General features: G+C 40.9%; 2 protein-coding genes across 3 annotated transcripts in view; one reads left to right on the top strand and one right to left on the bottom strand.

Annotated features, from left to right (window-relative positions):
* The window catches only part of zfyve9a (zinc finger, FYVE domain containing 9a), a 32,700-nt gene extending 25,233 nt beyond the window's left edge, over positions 1-7,467 (top strand). For both annotated transcript variants that reach the window (XM_060906546.1, XM_060906545.1), the window contains exon 19: positions 3,749-7,467. In XM_060906546.1, the coding sequence (XP_060762529.1) occupies positions 3,749-3,910 (162 nt within the window). In that variant the 3' untranslated portion in view covers positions 3,911-7,467. The remainder of the gene's footprint in view (positions 1-3,748) is intronic.
* A 5,405-nt stretch (positions 7,468-12,872) lies between these two features.
* cc2d1b (coiled-coil and C2 domain containing 1B) overlaps positions 12,873-19,228 on the bottom strand; it is a 39,656-nt gene continuing 33,300 nt past the window's right edge. The window contains exons 21-27 of the mRNA XM_060906544.1: positions 17,795-17,868; positions 17,544-17,602; positions 17,212-17,263; positions 16,870-16,969; positions 16,647-16,737; positions 15,858-15,980; positions 12,873-15,613 (exon numbers count right to left, since the gene is read on the bottom strand). Coding sequence (XP_060762527.1) covers positions 15,605-15,613; positions 15,858-15,980; positions 16,647-16,737; positions 16,870-16,969; positions 17,212-17,263; positions 17,544-17,602; positions 17,795-17,868 — 508 coding nt within the window. The 3' untranslated portion in view covers positions 12,873-15,604. The remainder of the gene's footprint in view (positions 15,614-15,857; positions 15,981-16,646; positions 16,738-16,869; positions 16,970-17,211; positions 17,264-17,543; positions 17,603-17,794; positions 17,869-19,228) is intronic.

Raw genomic sequence — 19,228 nt, 5'->3', positions numbered from 1 at the left:
AGTGGAGTCTTATTGAAAACTGGGGCCTCGGCTCTTGGCTTCGGAGCATGATGGAAACATCAAACTCGCATTTCTGTCTTGGTCTTAACGTCTGTAACCTGTGGTGTGAATTTGAGGAAAGTCAGAGAGAGTTGGATTTTTCTATCTAGAAAATATTTTTTTTAATTTTAGCAAAAAAAATGGTGTGTGGGGGGTGGTGTTTTTTTTTTTTTTTTGTAATTGATTAATATCTCATCTCATTATCTGTAGCCGCTTTATCCTGTTCTACAGGGTCGCAGGCGAGCTGGAGCCTATCCCAGCTGACTACGGGTGAAAGGTGGGGTTCACCCTGGACAAGTCGCCAGGTCATCACAGGGCTTAATTGATTAATATATATAATTTTTTTTTTTTTTTTTTAATCTGAGGGTTCCCCCCCCAATTTTCATCAAAGCATTGATCCGGGGCTTTTGGGTTTCAACATATTCCAGTCATTAAAATACACAGGTTTTTGAATTAATTTTAAAAATTGACACAGTTGGAGAAATGATTTTTTTTTTTTTCAGTTTGCTTAAAAAAAAAGTGGGAAGGATTAAATTCAAATGGGTCTCCCCCAATTTCTAAAAAAGTAAAAAATAATAATGTAAAATTCTGAGAGATTTTTCCAAGTAGCTTTTTATATATATATATATATATGACACACACGGTGGTGTAGTGGTTAGCGCCGTCGCAGCAAGAAGGTCCTGGGTTCGAGCCCCGTGGCCGGCGAGGGCCTTTCTGTGTGGAGTTTGCATGTTCTCCCCGTGTCCGCGTGGGTTTCCTCCGGGTGCTCCGGTTTCCCCCACAGTCCAAAGACATGCAGGTTAGGTTAACTGGTGATTCTAAATTGAGCGTAGGTGTGAATGTGAGTGTGAATGGTTGTCTGTGTCTATGTGTCAGCCCTGTGATGACCTGGCGACTTGTCCAGGGTGAACCCCGCCTTTCGCCCGTAGTCAGCTGGGATAGGATCCAGCTCGCCTGTGACCCTGTAGAACAGGATAAAGCGGCTAGAGATAATGATATATATATTTTATAGTGGTGTGAAAAATTGTTTGTCCCCTTCCTGATTTCTTATTTTTTTGCATATTTGTCACACTTAAATATTTCAGATCATCAAACAAATTTAAATATTAGACAAAGATAACACAAACACAAAATGCAGTTTTTATTATTAAGGGAAAAAAATCCAAACCTACATGACCCTGTGTGAAAAAGTGATTGCCCCCTAAACTTAATGACTGGTTGGGCCACCCTTAGCAGCAATAACTGCAATCAAGCGTTTGTGATAGCTGGCAGTGAGTATTTTACAGCGCTGTGGAGGAATTTTGGCCCACTCAGCTTTGCAGAATTGTTGTAATTCAGCCACATTGTAGGGTTTTCGAGCATGAACCGCCTTTTTAAGGTCACACCACAGCATCTCAATCGGATTCAGGTCCGGACTTTGACTCGGCCACTCAAGTCTTCATTTTGTTTTTCTTAAGCTGTTCAGAGGTGGACTTGCTGGTGTGTTTTGGATCATTGTCCTGCTGCAGAACCCGAGTGCACTTCAGCTCGAGGTCACGAACAGATGGCCGGACATTCTCCTTCAGGATTTTTTGGTAGACAGCAGAATTCATGGTTCCATTTACCACAGCAAGTCTTCCAGGTCCTGAAGCAGCAAAACAGCCCCAGACCATCACACTACCACCACCATATTTTACTGTTGGTACGATGTTCCTTTTCTGAAATGCTGTGTTACTTTTCTGTAACACAGAAGTCCACGGAGTATTTTCCCAAAAGTCTTGGGGATCATCAAGATGTTTTCTGGCAAAACTGGGACGAGCCTTTGGCTACGTTCACACTGCAGGCTGAAGTGACTCAAATCCGATCTTTTCGCCCATATGTGACCTGTATCCGATCTTTTATTGACAATATGAACGACACAGATCCGATTTTTTTCAAATCCAACCCAGGCCGTTTGGATATGTGGTCCTAATTCCGATTCCTATCCGCTCTTTTCATATGCAACTTCAGTCTGAACCGCCAGGTCGCATTCATCCGACTTACATGTCATCAACAAGCCACAAACGTCACTATTCTGCGCTGAAGTAGGCGGCGGGTCTCTCAAAAGTTACAACAACATGGCGCATAATCACGGGCGCAGATAGAGGGTGGGACGGGTGGGATTCGTCCCACCCAGATTTCAATTCACTTCGTTCGGTCCCCCCCACTTATAGGGAGGAAAAAACGTCTATGCTGTCTTTCTTTGCATAAGGCAAACCTCACGGAAAAATCAAAAGACTAATTACCATTCGGTTTAGTGAGGTGCACGGCAGTACATACATAGTTGCAACAACTCACATAAAACAAAACAAAGACTGATATTCGGTTGGTTGAGCTGCGCAGACTGCACAGGTTGCGAGCTCGAGCTTGGTTGCTATGGTAACCCACAAGAAGTTTGACAGGCATATCGGGGTTGGTTTGCTGGCAGCTTTGTCCCCCCCAGTTCAAAAAACGTATCTGCGCCCCTGCGCATGACATCAATGCGAGGGACGCTTTGGGCTGTGAAGGTTCTGAATCTTCTCAATGGAAGGACGCAGAGGTTAGGGAGCTGATTTCCATTTGGGGGGATGCAGCTATTCAAGCTAGATTGGATGGGTCATACCGCAACCGGGCGGTTTTACTTCCGTAAACACTGGCCATGCTCACTGCGTGTGACGTCGTCGTATCCTGCAGTGCGCATGCGGAACACTTTTAGGTCGCTTTTCGTTCATACTGAGGATCACATACAAGTCGCATATATTTGTTAATGTGAACGACCTCACAAAAAAATCGGATTTCACAAAAAAATCGGAATTGAGCATTAAGCCTTGCAGTGTGAACGTAGCGTTTATGTTCTTTTTGCTCAGCAGTGGTTTTCGTCTTGGAACTCTGCCATGCAGGCCATTTTTGCCCAGTCTCTTTCTCATGGTGGAGTCATGAACACTGACCTTAACTGAGGCAAGTGAGGCCTGCAGTTCTTTGGATGTTGTTGTGGGGTCTTTTGTGATCTTTCGGATGAGTCGTCGCTGCACTCTTGGGGTAATTTTGGTCGGCCGGCCACTCCTGGGAAGGTTCACCACTGTTCCATGTTGTCGCCATTTGTGGATAACGGCTCTCACTGTGGTTCACTGGAGTCCCAAAGCTTTAGAAACGGCTTTATAACCTTTTCCCAACTGATAGAGCTCAATTACTTTGTTTCTCATTTGTTCCTGAATTTCTTTGGATCGCAGCATGATGTCTAGCTTTTGAGGATCTTTTGGTCTACTTCACTTTGTCAGGCAGGTCCTATTTAAGTGATTTCTTGATTGAGATTTACAGGTGTGGCAGTAATCAGGCCTGGGTGTGGCTAGAGAAATTGAACTCAGCTTTCCAAAGATGTGATAAACCACAGTTAATTTATGTTTTAACGGGGGGCGGGCGATCACTTTTTCACACAGGGTCATGTAGGTTTGGATCTTAATAATAAAAACCTTCATTTAAAAACTGCATTTTGTGTTTACTTGTGTTATCTTTGCCTAATATTTAAATTTATTTGTTTGATCTGAAACATTTAAGTGTGACAAGCATGCAAAAAAAAAGAAATCAGGAAGGGGGCAAACCCTTTAATTTTATTTAAAATTTTAACAAATTTTTCCTCCATCTTGAATAGGAACCATGAAAGTTGTTGATCAGGTGTTTCTCCTCCCACTCATCACGTTTGTGTGTGTCTCAGGTGGGTTACCTGGCGGGCAGTAACGGTCAGCCCTTGCTCCCTCAGTACCTGAGTGATTTGGACAGCGCCCTGATCCCTGTGATCCACAGTGGGGCGTGTCAGCTGAGCGAGGGGCCCGTGGTCATGGAGCTCATCTTCTACATCCTGGAGATCATCTCTTAAAGGAGGTTCTTCTTCTAAAATTCAAATCGACCTCATTTCCCCCCCATTTGCACTTCAGAGAACTGAATGCTGCGGAATCATGAACAGGACGCAGCAGCGGCGCCGTTCCAGCAGATCACCTATGCACCATTTTTACACATGAACCATCTCCAAACATCTCCACTGGAGCCACGGGTTCCAACAACCTCAGAGTTTTGGTGCTTTTTTTGTTTTTCCTCCACTGTGGAAATCTCAAAATGCTGCTGGGAGCAAAGGAAAAGGAAAAAAAACAGGAACAGAAGGGAAATCGTGGAGGTCTTTGATCTTGATGGATGGACGATGGAGCGTTCACGTGTCGGCATGTTCTTGGTTCCAAGTGGAACCCTGCTAAGAAGCTTGTACAGAAAGTCTGAGAAAGTAAAATTTTTGATAACCAATGAAATGGAGAGGATTTGAGTTTTAATGTCTGAAGCATTTAAAAATTTATTTCATACTGAAAGCATTTAACACTAAAAATCTTTGTATATAAAATCAGTACAGAATTATACAAGATTCCTGGCTAGCTAGTTAAAATGCTACCTGCTAGCAACTTAAAGGGGCAGTTTGTAATTTTTAGATGTTTCTAAATGTCTAAAAATGGGGGGAACCCACTAAAAACTTTTATTTAAAATCTTACCGTGCAGTGAATACTACTATAGATCCTTCATTTCAGGCTTTTGTTTACATTTTCCTGGCTTGGAAATAAGCTCCGCCCCATGTTGGAACACACATCTTACCCTTCCCCCATATCTTTCCGTTAAAACAGAATATACTTGCAGTTCACTTTACAGACAGCAGGGGGAGCTAGCAAACTCTTCCACAAGAAGACTACACCTTTAATTTTACACACTACCACGCAACAGGAACGTCACGCTGCTAATTTTGCTGCTTTTTTGTAAGTCAAATATTAAACAAAGTATTTCCATTATTTTTTTTTCTCTCTCTCTCTTTTGGAACCGTTGTGGCTTAATGATGTTCCCTGAGGGCGGAGCTTTTAACAAGACCATATGACGCCATCACTAGTCCGTCTTTTCTTTGATTTAGTTTTCAGATTAACGTGGTTTCTTGGCGAGCTTCTTGGTTACACAAGATATCAACATTCGCATTATGTTGCGTTCCGTTAGCATGTTTATACAACTAGCCTTGTTTGCAAGTGAGCGAGCTAGCTAATGTTATCTAGCTATTACATTTAATTGAAACCAGTAGTGAGTAACTGATTGATTGATTGATTGATTGATTGATTGATTGATTGATCAAGTTAGGCTTAAGCTCCGCCCTGTTGATGGAGGTGTGGGGCTTAAGCTCCACCCCTATTGATGGAGGCGTGCTTGGGGAAAACCTTTTGCTAGTTTCTGAAAGTTTAATTTGAAGTAAACATCTCAAATCCGCCACCTTTCATTGGTTTTTGCACGTAACCAATCAGAGACCAGACTGCTGGGAGAGGGGGAAGTCACATGACACAGAAGTGATGGTGTAAAACCAGGATGTCCTGCTCAGAGTGATTTCTTTACTATTAGCTTTAATCACCAGATGCTTTATTTCACCGTTATGGACCTTGGTGTGTGTTTGGTGGGGTGTTTTTGTTTTTTTTTATTTGATTTGTAAGTTAAATTTCTCCAAAGCTGGAGTGACGTAGCTTTTTGAGCTGAAGCGTTGGATCGGGAGTGATTGTTGTGTGAGGACGTGTTTACAGAGGGACCTGTGGATGGATGACTGTTAATGATCATTAAACAGAACCAGGATTTCACAAGTGTTCTGCTAACTGTTTTGACACGCCCCGTCCTTGTCCCCTTACGATCCCAAATACGACCCTAACTTCATGGAACGTGTTTTGGAAACGGGTTTCTGAATTAAATTAACATTTGATCTAAACACAGTTGTATTGGCGCTACTCTCCTGCGAGAGTCAGAAGTTTTAACTGCTTCTGTTCTGCTCTTAATGTCCAGCTAATTCACTAACAACTCGTACGCTTTGTCTCAGATCATGTACACCAGTGGGCGAGTTTGCTCCTTGACTGTTTCCATTCGCCTATATACCGGTTTACTGACTAACTGTTTCACTAACTAGCTGGTTAGCAGGTCATGTTGTGGTCAGCAAGCTGGTGGTGAGGAGCAGCCAGTGCAGAAATTTGCTAGCTTCCTAACCGAGTAGTAGAATTAGATCTTCAAGCAGGTTCCACAGGTCTCCATCAGCTAATAAGTTGGTTTGCTGGGTGGCCACCATCTACCAGAATAAGACCCTGGGCGTTGTAGACAAACAGATGAATAAAGCCCGGTTCAGAAAATTAAAATCTGTTGTTAAAGGTTAACACTTAGCAAGAGCAGTGTTTGTTTTATTTATTTTGCACTGCATTCTGGGTAAAGGGCGTGCAGTGGGTCTGCAGGAATAGTGAAGGAGTGAGAGGAAGTTGGCAAAGGCGCATTAAAAACCGGCGAATGAATGAATGCTGGTGAAAGGACGAATAAAAACCAGGTCTTTGCAGATTTAGTTGTCCCGTCGTGTCATCGGAGCATCATGTGATCTGAAGTGGACTGTAAATCCCACTTCATCAGAAGAGATGATGGAAAGACTCAGTTTTTTTTTGTAAAGAACTGCACTGGGGATAAAGCCATCGTACAGGAGCCAAGAGTCACATGATCACTGAAAGAACTACACGGGGTGCCATTACTTTTACTTAAAATACTCTTTAATGATTTCATGACAATGCTTTACTTTGATTGGCTACGACGTGTTGATGGAGTCAAACTGAAAAACACAATGTTATGAATTTCAGTGTTTACATTTCAGCTGGACTGGAACAGATTCAGAAAGTTCTGTGGTTCTGACCGGGTCATGAAAAGCCTGAGCGGTTCCAGTTTTTAACAGACAGCCAATCAGAATCGAGTATTCAAATCAAACAGTGCATTTGTGTTAAACTTCGCTAAACCATTTTTGTTTCAGAGCCTTAGGAAAATTCAGAGTTCACGTTTTCATGACCTTTTGCTTTAAAAACTGTCTGACAAATCCGTAAACTAAAAACCCATCTGGAGTTTTTGGATCAGTGTTCCCGAATCGATCGGCTCTGTTACAGAAACGTGACGAGTTTATTTTAACGCAGCGTTTAACAAAGAAAATGTTCAGTGTTCATTTTTCCCGCTGATGGAGCTCAAAGCAGCTGTTACTGTTCACATCTGTCAAGGTTTCATTTCTATTTATTTCCTGTCCGAGAAGTCGTCCGTGTGGAGTGTGTTTTTTTGTTTGATTTTTAAACTGCACAGTAAACCTGCATGTGTGGGAACTTTTGGTCAGAAAGTGTGAAATATAGTTGAGTGAAACACGTTACACACTTTTTTTATACGAAATATTTGGACATGAGCGTCAGAAGGTTCTGAGATTAAATGAAATTAAAGCATTTTAAATGCTGATGTGGGTCAAAAAGCTTCAGATGTAAAACAGGAAGCCAAAAAGACACGTTAACGTGCTCCATGTTTGTTTTTTGTCAATAAAATGGAGACTTGAGAAAGTTGTATTATATGTAAAATAAAAACCTTCTGAACTTGTGTGAGAGAGTCATGATTTGACATTTTAACAGAAATCATTCTAACGTTGTTTTATGAGGGTCAACAAGCACCTTTAAAATCTACTTCAACCTCAGTTACATTTAAATTACTACTTGAATACATTAGAATATTAATTAGGTAGAAAATTTGCATAAAGTTATTTATGCTGTCAAATACATGAACTGTGTGTGATTGGGATTCATACTGTCATATTTATCATTAATCTGTGAGCTGGCATGCTGGTGACGTTGCGGGGCCCCTGATGGACTTTAGAGCAGGAAACAATGTTCAGTGAAGTGTAGTGGCTTCATCAGAGCCTGGGCTGTGACACTGCCCCCTACTGACAGCTCAGTGTTCACACGGCAGGTGATGATGGTCATTCAGACAAAACATCTTTCAACTAGACAGCTTGTAAATGTGTAGAGATTTACACAGCCAAAAAACACATTCAACTGCAGAATTTTGTCGAAGTCTGTAACTAATTTGCAGCGAGTCCTTGAAACTCTGAATTCATACATATTTCTGAAATGTTTCCATGTCATACAGGTACGTAGGCCATGAACAATCACCTCTTACGCTGGTGCTTGTGTGATAGTCAGAAACAACGTACACAGTGGTGAACGCGGAGTGAATCCTTAATGAATGATGAAGATCCCTCAGTTTAAGGAGAGCAGATGGAAAAATCACAGAAACTAAATATAGTGTAACGTCTATTGTTGGTGGAACATATTGAAAATGCAGCACGCCAGGAACGTCAAACTTATAACAGTCTTCGTTCGCATCTCCTGAAGGAACAGGGTGAATTTGGGGAAAATCTGAGAAAGTTGGATTTTTCATCCAAAAAACACGAAGGTCTTTGTGCTTTTCTTGGGCAAAAATGTGACCACCTCCCGTTTTCCCCAAATTCACACCACACGTTAAGGAGGTCCAAACTAAACACAGGAATCAAAGTTTGACGTTCTGATCACACTCCAAAGCCGAGGTCTGATGATTCCTGTGTTGGTCTTGACGACCTCAATCTGTGGTGTGAATTTGGGGAAAATCAGAGAACGTCACATTGGATGAAGAATCCCACTCTCTCTGCTGTTTCCCAAATTCAGTCTGTAATCTTAAAGAGGTGAAGATTAACATGTTAATCCGAGTTTGAGCTTCCCATTGTGGTCCAATGTTTGTTACGATTCTGGAATATACTGAAAATAGGGACCCGGGATCTCCACTTTAGAGCATGACAGGAATATCAACCTGGGATTCCTGTTAGTCTTGACCTCCTTAAGCTGTGGTGTGAATTTGGAGAAAATCGGAGAAAGTTTTTTTTTTCTTCCCCAAAATCTGTTTCTCAGATGTTTCCCAAATTCACCCTGAAGCTTAAGGGAGTGAAGACCAACACGGTAATCCAAGTTTGAGCTTCCCAACATGATCCAAAACTGAGATCCAACGTTTGCAGTAAGGAATGGAATATACTGACAGTTGGAGCCTTGGCTGTGGCGCGTAAACAGGAACATCGACCTTGAATTCCTGTGTTCCTCCAGACCTCCTTAATCTGTGGTGGGAGTTTGGGGAAAAATTACATTTCTCACTTTACACAAACACGTTTTTTTTTTTTTCCCCCTCATTATTACATAAAGCAAACGTCACAAACACCAAAAACTGGACCCAAAATAATTTTCAAAAAGATGATATAAAATGTTTAAAGCTGAATGTTATGAAGAGGAGGTGAAGAACATAAGCTGGGAGGAAATTTTAAAAGAGAATGTAACCCGAACGAAGCTCTGAACAAATTTGAAGATTTTCTGTTGCGGGTAGCTGACGGACGCGTCCCCCTCAGGAACTTTACAGTCAGAAACCACCGTACGCCTTGGTTAGATCACAAAACCAAAGAGCAAATGAAAACAGCAATAGTAACGGGATACGAGTCTGACTGGACAATATATCGTAGAAACTGTGTTACCAAGTTAAGTAGAATAAAGAGATTATATTATGAAAAAAAGATTATGGATATTAAAAATGATAGTAAAAAAGTATGGAAAACACTGAATGAACTAATGGGCAAAAAGTCTCCTCAAACACTATTTTTAGAGGTGGATGGCAACTTCCTCACGCAGACATTGCTAACCGTCTTAATAAATATTTCATAAATAAAGTTAATAATTTAAAGAATAATATGCCCACTATTGACAGTATTAATATATCTAACCTAGTGATTAAAAATAAAATTATGAAGGACAATGTACTTTTAAACTTGAGAACGTATGTATAAAGACAGTAGAAAATATAATAAGAACCTGTAAAAATAAGCCACCAAGCACTGACAGCTTTTATGGTAAGATTTTAAGATTGGTCGCAGAGGAAATTGCACCTCCCATCTGTCACATCATAAACATGTGCTTTGCCAGCTGTCTGTGCCCACTACAATGGACGCGAGCCAAGATATTTCCACAACCAAAAAACTGCAATTTTCAGAAGCAAACAGTCGTCCAATTAGCCTTTTACCTGTACTAAGTAAAATAATGGAATGTGTAATATTTGCACAAATTACAAACTACCTGTCCTCGAATAATTTAACAACAGATTTTCAGCATGCATATCGTAAGGGTTACTCCACATCATCAGCTCTAATTCAAATGACTGGCGAAGGGAAACAGATAAAGAAACTAGTTGGTACTGTTATGCTGGATTTCTCTGCAGCGTTTGACCTAATTGACCACAACTTATTGTTGGAAAAACTAGAATGTTATGGGTTTGAGATGTCCTCTTTATCCTTTTTAAAGAATTATTTAACTGATATGACACAAATAGTTCTCTTTAATGGTTGTGGTTCTGATGAGAGGGCTGGGGCATGTGGAGTACCCCAGGGGACTTGTTTGGGACCGTTATTGTACACCATTTTCACTAATGATCTACCACTTGTTCTGAAAAACATAAACACAGGAATGTATGCTGATGACTCAACCATATACACCTCTGCACTCACTACAGGCGAACTAAACGCAGTTTTGAAAGAAGAGTTAAAAGCAGTTGTGAACTGGGTAAACAACAACAAACTTGTTTTGAATGTATCCAAAACCAGCTGTATGGTAATTGGTTCACACCACAAAATTAGTAGAAACCCTCAGTTAAATCTGAAAATTAAAGGCGCGTGTATCAACCAAGTGCAGGAGACCAAGCTGCTGGGAGTAGTCATAGATAACAAACTTTCTTGGAAAACACATAAATAAAATTGTTAATAAAATGGGAAGTGGCATTTCTGTTATTAGAAGGTGCAAGGCATGTCTGTCTCCAAAATCAACTAAACGGGTAATAGAAGCTTTAATTTTGTCAAATCTTGACTATTGTCCAGTGGTCAGGTCAAACGCCACAGCAGACATGGTTAATAAACTTCAAAAAGTGCAAAACAGAGCAGCACGCATCGTCCTTGGTTGTGATTTCAGAACAAATGTATTTAAAATGCATAAAAATCTCAGCTGGTTAATGGTGAGAGAGACTATTTTATTCGTTATGAATATTGAGGTATTTCACCCACGTGACCAAGTCATGTGACGCTGCCATTTTGGACGGCACGGCTCGAATCAGTTTGAATGCGAGGAAGGCGACAAACAAAAAACATAAAAGAAAAAGGAGCGAGATGCAGAAAACACCTTCACTATCCAGCGACGTAGGGCATTTACAGGGCGAGCAGAGGGAGAGGTATTTGCAAAAATTGAGGTTAGCAGGCTTAGAGAACGACGTTTACCTGCTTCCACCAGGATTGTTCACTGACGTACGGAAGTACACGAAGCCCTCGTCTTTACCTGACTTCGGCCCACATGATCTGTATACCTATGTCGTTAAAAACCCATCGCCATACACAGGTATTGATCTGAAAGCGTATGAGAGTTTGGATACCTACAGATATTTTGTGTCAGGCTGGGTAACATGCCTACATCAGTGGGTCATCCCTGGAGCCGGTGGTCGCCATCTTATTACAGCTAAGGTTTGTTCACATTTTCATTTACTTTCGGTCCTCAGGATAAACAAAATGTTATTAAATGTCATTGAAATAACTTCTTAGTCTGTTGAGACATGGCCCGTTATAAATTTGCTGTTACCAGGCAATGACCAAGAACTGTATTATTAGGGTCGGTGTAGTTGTAGCAGTGTATTAGCAACTAGCTGTTAGCACTAGCTAATGTCAACAACAGTAGCTGGTATGTTACTGTAGCAATGTTTACGTTCAGTCATTTGGATGACTGTTAAAACCTTTCAGTCTCAAGTTTTTCCTTTACTGGATTTACTAGTTTACTGAGCTAGCACGCCGACCGCCGGCAGGCTAGCGCACGCTAGCTCAGTAAACTAGTAAATCCAGTAAAGGAAAAACTTGAGACTGAAAGGTTTTAACAGTCATCCAAGTGACTGAACGTAAACATTGCTACAGTAACATACCAGCTACTGTTGTTGACATTAGCTAGCTTGACGTTCAAAATGGCGGACACCGGGGCGTCACATGACCCTGTGACGTCAGGTGAAATACCTCAATTTGTAAGAAATGTATCCACATCCAAAATCCCGCAAGCTCTACACAGGAAACTATATTATAGTTCAGACAATCAACTACGCTACGAGACGTGCGGCAAGAGGAAACTTTTCACTGCCAAAAATAAAAACAAACTACAGTAAAAGAACGGTGATGTACAGAGGCATGTATGCACGGAACTTACTCCCCAAACACTTTGGGCAAATTATTAGGAAAAAAGATCTCTTAAATGGAAACATATAAAACTTATTTGAATTATTAAATAAATAAAGAATGCTAAAAATATGGAATAAAATCATACAGCAAGGAATAACAACTAGTAAGTAATAAACAGAGAATGCTTTGATGCTAGCTGTAGAATGTCTGGATATGCATCGTATTGAATGTATTATCATTAATCAAAAGTATATTTTGTGGTATAATTGTTAGTTTCGTTTCTTTTTCTATTATGGTACCTTTATTGGTCTGTTGTAACGTGCTGTATACTGCGTGTCGGACCCCAGGAAGAATAGCTGCAGTTCTGCTGCGGCTAATGAAGATCCTAATAAAACAACAAAAACCTACCTCACTAATGCACTGCTACATAACTCATTCGGCTCCTCAGACACCGTACAGGAGACTCTCAGGGTCAAAACTCCGTCAATTCTCATCGTCAGGTGATCACATCTCACCCCCCTTTAACTTCGTCCATCTCCCACATCCCCCGATGAGATCAGCCCGCCTCTCTGACCTCACGGCCTGGACACTGATCCATCACCTGAACCTCTGGTTTGGTGCATCAATCATCTTACCGTGAACTTTATCGCACAGGTCCAAATTAAATGTGAGGAGAACCAAGCCTCAAAAGGGCAATTTGGCCAAAATAAACATTAAGGAGAAACAAAGACTCGCCATCTTTAATGCTAAAAGAATTTAAGCATTTATTAAATTCACAAAAACTTTCTACAACAGTCTGAAAAATCCAGCTTTCGGCTTCTTTCATGAAGCTCTCAGAGAAACAGAACATCATCTTCTGCTCAGGTCAATGGTGTCTACACACACGTTTATTTAATCCCAACTCTCTCTCTCTGTGTGTGTGTGTGTGTGTGTGTGTGTGTGTGTGTGTGTGTATAAAAGAGCTGAGCATGTGCCAGTATTCAGTTCTCTCATCAGTGTTTTTTCTCAGAGAAGGAAATGTGGCGTCTAAAATGAGGGATCGTTCAGTTAGACTTAAATATTCCTCCCTACTTAGGAAGCCTATTGCTAATTGGAACAAAGCAGTGACAGTGTAGTGGATTATTGCGAGATACACTGAATAACTGATTATTGGCACATTTACTTTTACACAAAAAGGAACAACAACAACAACACTGGAGAAAATATTACAACTCTGAAATGGAAGAACAATAAAGTAGTGAAATGAACTCTTGGAAAAAAAAATCAAACATTTAAAGGAAAAAATAATGAAAATGTCCAACTTTGTCCTAAAAACCTCACTGTGTTTGGAGTCTTTAGTTTTGCACTGAAGTTACGAGGTTAATCTCACACACACACACACACACACACACACACACACACGCTCACTGTGGAGCTGAAATTTTTAGTACTTTTTGCCCCCTTTCGCTTTGACTCCGCCTCCATCTAAGCCCCACCTCCTAAAACTTTAAAGCAGAGTAGACAATGGAGATGAATGAAATTGTGTACGACATGTAGAATAAAGATCTGGGTGTTTATTTACATCCTTCCAGCAGGTCAGTGCCATTCTACACGCAGAACGGTTTTACTGGAACAGTTTGTGTTCTCCCAAAAGTTACGTTTTAGTCTCCATGCTGCGATTTGAAAGTGCTTCGGATAAGATCGTGTTAAATATTGCAATATATCGTATCATTGATTATCAGGGATGAGTGAAAGCTATTTTTAAGTTGAGTATATTTCCATGGCAACCACTTCACTTGGCAAGACTTGATCGAGGTTATATACGATCTAAAGTGAAAACACAGACATCAATAATTCTAATAATAAAACCATTAAGAGTACAAGTGTGTTTGGTTTGAACAGCAGAACATTACGTACAAACTCAACGAACAGCCTGAAGAGCGACAGAACCCCAACCCCGAAACAATGTCAAAGTGCAAGAAGAGCAGCGGAAGAGTGCGCAAGAGTCTCATCCTGGCATTTATAACGTGCCCTCGTCCACTGCCACAGAGTTCAACTACCAAAAAAAGCATGCGATTTAAAAAGCTTTCAGTTTTTGGAAATCATGAAGAAAAAACAAAAAACAAAAAAAACACTGAAGATAAAACCCTTAGAGACAGAAGAGCTGGAGAACCGGAGAAGTTCCCCAACAACACTTTCATTAAAGAACCATCTCTTCACATCAGCAAGCCATTATTTATTCATAGGTTTGCGACATGGAACTTTAACGACTTACATTTTTCCTGTTTTAGGCAAATTACTTATTTATTATGAATTATAAATCGGAGCAACGGTTTAAACTTCGCCAGTGTAAACAAACACGCAGGCAGTTATCCAACAAACGTAAACTGAGCAAAATAATGGCACGCTCCTTAAAGCCTCAGCTTACTTAAAACACGACAAATATTTAAAACGACACCTGGAGTGTTCTGTGAGAAAATTAAACCACCTTCACGACATCATGAACTCGTTTCCGCTTTCCGGTCCTGTGTTCTCCGTTCCGTACGAATCCTCCAATCCAGCAGGTGGCGCTGTTAAAATTCCACAACCACTTTCATGACCACAGGAAGAAAGTTGGTGAAAAGTGTAAACTTGTTTGCAGGTTTATTCGTACTCGCAGCTGCGATGTTCAGGACATGGAGACCGAAACCTCAAAATCCCGACACGACGTTTGTTTGTTTTTTTTCTCCGATCATGGCAGTCAGTCGAATGTCTTCACAGGATGACGTACGCTGAGGGCTTGGAATTGTGGAAGTGGATGATAAGGGTGCGTTAAAAACACAATAGTGGAAGAGTTTCCATACTAAACGCTCGCTCAGCAGTGCTTTTAAGCTTCTGATATAATAAATAAGTGAATTCTCATCATTTCCATTTGCACGAATGTGGATTATGGCTTTGGCGTGTGATGCGAGGTTAAACCCGTGTCTCTCCGTGCAGCACATTTGCTTTATAGCGTACACACAAGTTTATAAACCCATTGAGGGAATCGACACAAACACTTTGCATAGATAAATCACTTCAGCGTTAATGTTCCAGCAGCGTTGTGCTATAAAACAGCAGGTTAAATCATCGCAGCACGTCGTGTTCCAGCTCCAGCGATCGCTTTGGTATTAGTGCGGATTAAACATCACGGAGCCACACATTAATCACAAACAGCATTTCAGATTTACACACAAAAGAGTTCGTAAACATCTATACGTGTGTGTGTGTGTGTGTGTGTGCGTGTGTGTTTTTAATAATTCATTCATTCATTTAATCCTACTGTGTAATGTGAATCACCTGAACTGTGTGTGTGTTTTTTTTTTCCTCCTGACGGTGGGCTGAACGTGTGAACAGACCTCCATGTGGTTCTGGTGCGAAAGTAACATTTTCTCAATTTCTGTAATAAAAGGACGAGGAACAGCAGCGTGTCGTGGGCGTGGCACCGCCGCAGCGGATCAGACAGAGTGGAGATCAGACTGACTGGAGAGAGCAGAGACAGAGGAACAGCTCAATAACAAGTGTATTAATCATCAGCAGCATTAATTATCTTTATTCTCATTAATAATTAGTTCTAGAGTCATTTGTGTGAGAGAGCAAGTGTGTGTGTGTGTGTGTGTGTGTGTGTGTGTGTCCATATTCACTGAGGGAAACTAACTCAAGTATTGGATTGTTCAGAGTCAATAAGGTGCTATAACGGTATGTTATGAGTTCTTATGACACTGACGTGTGATTGGTCCAGAACCAGCCAGCGCTCGGTGATCGTCTGCACGTCCTGACCACTCAGCGGCTCTCTGAGACGAACCCTGACCTCTACACGACCTCCCGTGGGCTTTCGGCCATCCATCACCTAAAACACACACACAATCAGGACTGCAGTAATCTCGTGAGTCAATGAATCAGTATGTGAGCCAGTCACTGAGTCAGTCAATCAGTGAGTCACTTAGTGAGTTGGTGAGTCAGTCAGTTGATAGGTTTCTGTTGCCCCTTTTCCACCAAAGCAGTTCCAGGGCTGGTTCGGGGCCAGTGCTTAGTTTGGAACCGGGTTTTCTGTTTCCACTGACAAAGAACTGGCTCTGGGGCCAGAAAAACCGGTTCCAGGCTAGCACCAACTCTCTGCTCGGCCAGAGGAAAGAACCGCTTACGTCAGCAGGGGGGAGGGGAGTTGTTAAGACCAACAACAATAACAAGACCACGAAAGGTCGCCATTTTTAAGCGACGAGAAGCAGCAGCTGTACAAACGCGAAGTCATCCATTATTATTCTTATTATTGCTGCTTCTTCCCTGTTGTTTTTGCTTCGATATTCGCACCAAGGTTTATGCAAACGTAGCGACGTAACTGACATATACAGCGACGTAACTGACGTGGCTTCCCTTAGCACCATGAGCTATGGAAAAGCAAACTGGTTCTCAGCTGGCTCACAAGTTGAACGAGTTGTGAACCAGCCCCGAACCAGCCCTGGAACTGATTTGGTGGAAAAGGGGTATGTGTGAGAGTGAATCAGTCAGTGCTCACCTCCACTATCTCACGCACTTCACTCTCAGTCTCCAGTTTATCCAGTTTAATATGAGCTGTTCCTACAGGTTTATCACTCCTCAGGAAACCACTGGAACACACACTAAATTTTAGGAGTGCACTAGCTTACAAAAGGCATGCATATTTAAGATTTGTTATTAAAATAATAAACATTTATTGTATAAAGTGTGCGTGTTGTACAGCTGAAGTCTTGAAGCCTCACCCTTTATGAAACACTTCCAGTTTGAGGCCCTTGGACTGTATCAGTCTCCTGAAGCCGCGGTGGTTGCGGTTGATGTTTAAGGTGAAGCTCTGGTTGTACTCTACAGCGCAAAAAACGACAAGCGGGTTTAAACAATGCACATTAAAAAGCAACGGGTCACATTATTTAACTAATCCAACCAAATCAAGTGCCAGGTTTTATAATTAAACTGCAGAAAAGTTAAGAACCAGTTTACAAATCAGCAGGAAGGGAATCTGTTCAAACCCCACCTTGGGCTAGATCTGATCTCATCATGGTGATGTTTAGTTTTCTGTATAAAACGATGAAATTGGTGACACTCACCAGGACTGTTGGTGTTTTTAATCACTGCAGTTTTGTGTCTCTGAGGCTGATCCTGGAACAGACCAAATCTTTTACATCATCATGACCACCATCACCACATCAGGTGGCTTAAAAGTCATTTATAAAATCAATTAAATTTATTTTTAAGTTCATTAAATTCATGTGACTGGAGATTTATCTGTATAAAAGTAATGCAGGTCTACAAAGTAAAGTATTTTGTGACTAAACTGAGCCCTTTAATCAGCAGTGTTAATATTTTTGGGACATGACTTTGGGAGAGCTCATCACTCCAGTCTAAAGTGAATCTCCTGCTGTGTGTTGGAGACGCTCACCGAGCTCGGGTAGGGAAACTCAAACCTTACGTACGCGTCCAGGTCGTTCGATGCCACGCCTTATGGACACAAATGAACAAAAATAAGAATTAAAAAAAGGTACATTACAGTCTTCTTTTGGAGAAAGAAAACTTTAAATCATGCTGAAGGACACGAGGAGTTGTTTATTTATTGAACGTTTTACTACCAGACAATTTATTCCTTTAATTTTGATCAGTTTGAGGTCGTAAACACACAGAGATCAGACGCACCGTGAGGAGCAGGAAGATTCATTCCTTTTATGATCATCACCACCATATCAGTGCTGCTGAGCTCCGGAAATATCCTTCAACACACACACACACACACACACAGAGATAAAAAAAATTCAGACCCTTTTCCACCACGGCTGAGCCGAGAGTTACCGGAAACACCGTCTCTCCTCCTCAATCATGCAGCATAAAGGGATAAAGCACTACGAGATTTTCAATTACATTTCCCAGAATGCACTGCAGCCAGGAAGCATGTGATTATTGTCTTATGGAATATCTGATATTTACTCTAGAAACAGCCTTACTCTAAAACAGATTAATATTTTAGAATTATCAAATTTGTAAAAAATACTCCATAATGAAAAAGACTTTCTCAGAGTTTTGTAAACATATTAAAAAGTAAAATAAATAAATTTATATATCAGTTAATGTACTCTCAGGTCTGAACACTTGTGAACTATTTAATAAATGTATAAAATCGGTGTGCATTTTATTTGTTTTGTGTTTGTATTTATGTACATTTATAACCTTTGTTTTTTATGACAGATTTATTTGCAGATTGATGAGAAATATTTTTGTTTATTAATTTAATCCCTTTTCGAGGGAGTGTGGACCGTAAAGGCCAATTTATGCTGACAACGCAGTCCTCGCAGATGGCGTCTGCGTCAGTGGCGGCTGCTGGTTTTTAAAACAGGGGAAGCCCATTTTACGCATTCATCGTAAAACCTGTAGGCCGGATATCAAAGCATAGAAAGGTGTGCCCCATTAGCATAGTGAACTAGACAACCCCACCTAGTGGCAGAAAGTATTTTTGCTTGTACATTTCATGTTATAGTCTGGCTTGCCAGGCTAGTGCCTCATATCCTTAATCAAAAATATCAAACATCCAAAATCACTGGCTATTCAACGAAGAGCCTTGAACATCATACCCTGATATGCAACACAGAGTCTTTAACACAACACCCAGCTGTGCAACACGTCCTTGAACATCTTCTGCAACACAGTCTGGAAATTCATAACCAGGTAGGCTATGCAACACACAGAACCTTGAATATTATACCCAGGTATAACCTATAACACAGAGCCCACCATTCTCTTAACATTACTGAACAATATACACACTTCACATTCATGAACATGAACACTATTTATACACAAATTCTGCCCTCCGCTCCTTTTCCAGAAAATGGTCTGTGACCCTGTCATACCAGCTGCTTGTGCTTTCCAGAGACTTCACCAATTTCTGTTAGCAGCTAGCACTGCAGATCCCAATAAGGCTCAAGCTAGCCTACAACCAGATTGAACTACAAATGAAATAAACGAGTGAATTCACGAATGATCAAACTGATAGAATGGATGAAAGTTAACGGAGCACAACGAGTAATATTTACATTTATTTACAGAGTAATGTACAGAGACATCAATGAGAAGAAA

The sequence above is a fragment of the Neoarius graeffei genome, chromosome 23 (genome assembly GCF_027579695.1).
Source record: "Neoarius graeffei isolate fNeoGra1 chromosome 23, fNeoGra1.pri, whole genome shotgun sequence".
NCBI lineage: Eukaryota > Metazoa > Chordata > Actinopteri > Siluriformes > Ariidae > Neoarius > Neoarius graeffei.
Note: the sequence above shows the minus strand (reverse complement) of the source record. Positions and strands in the feature narration are given on the sequence as shown.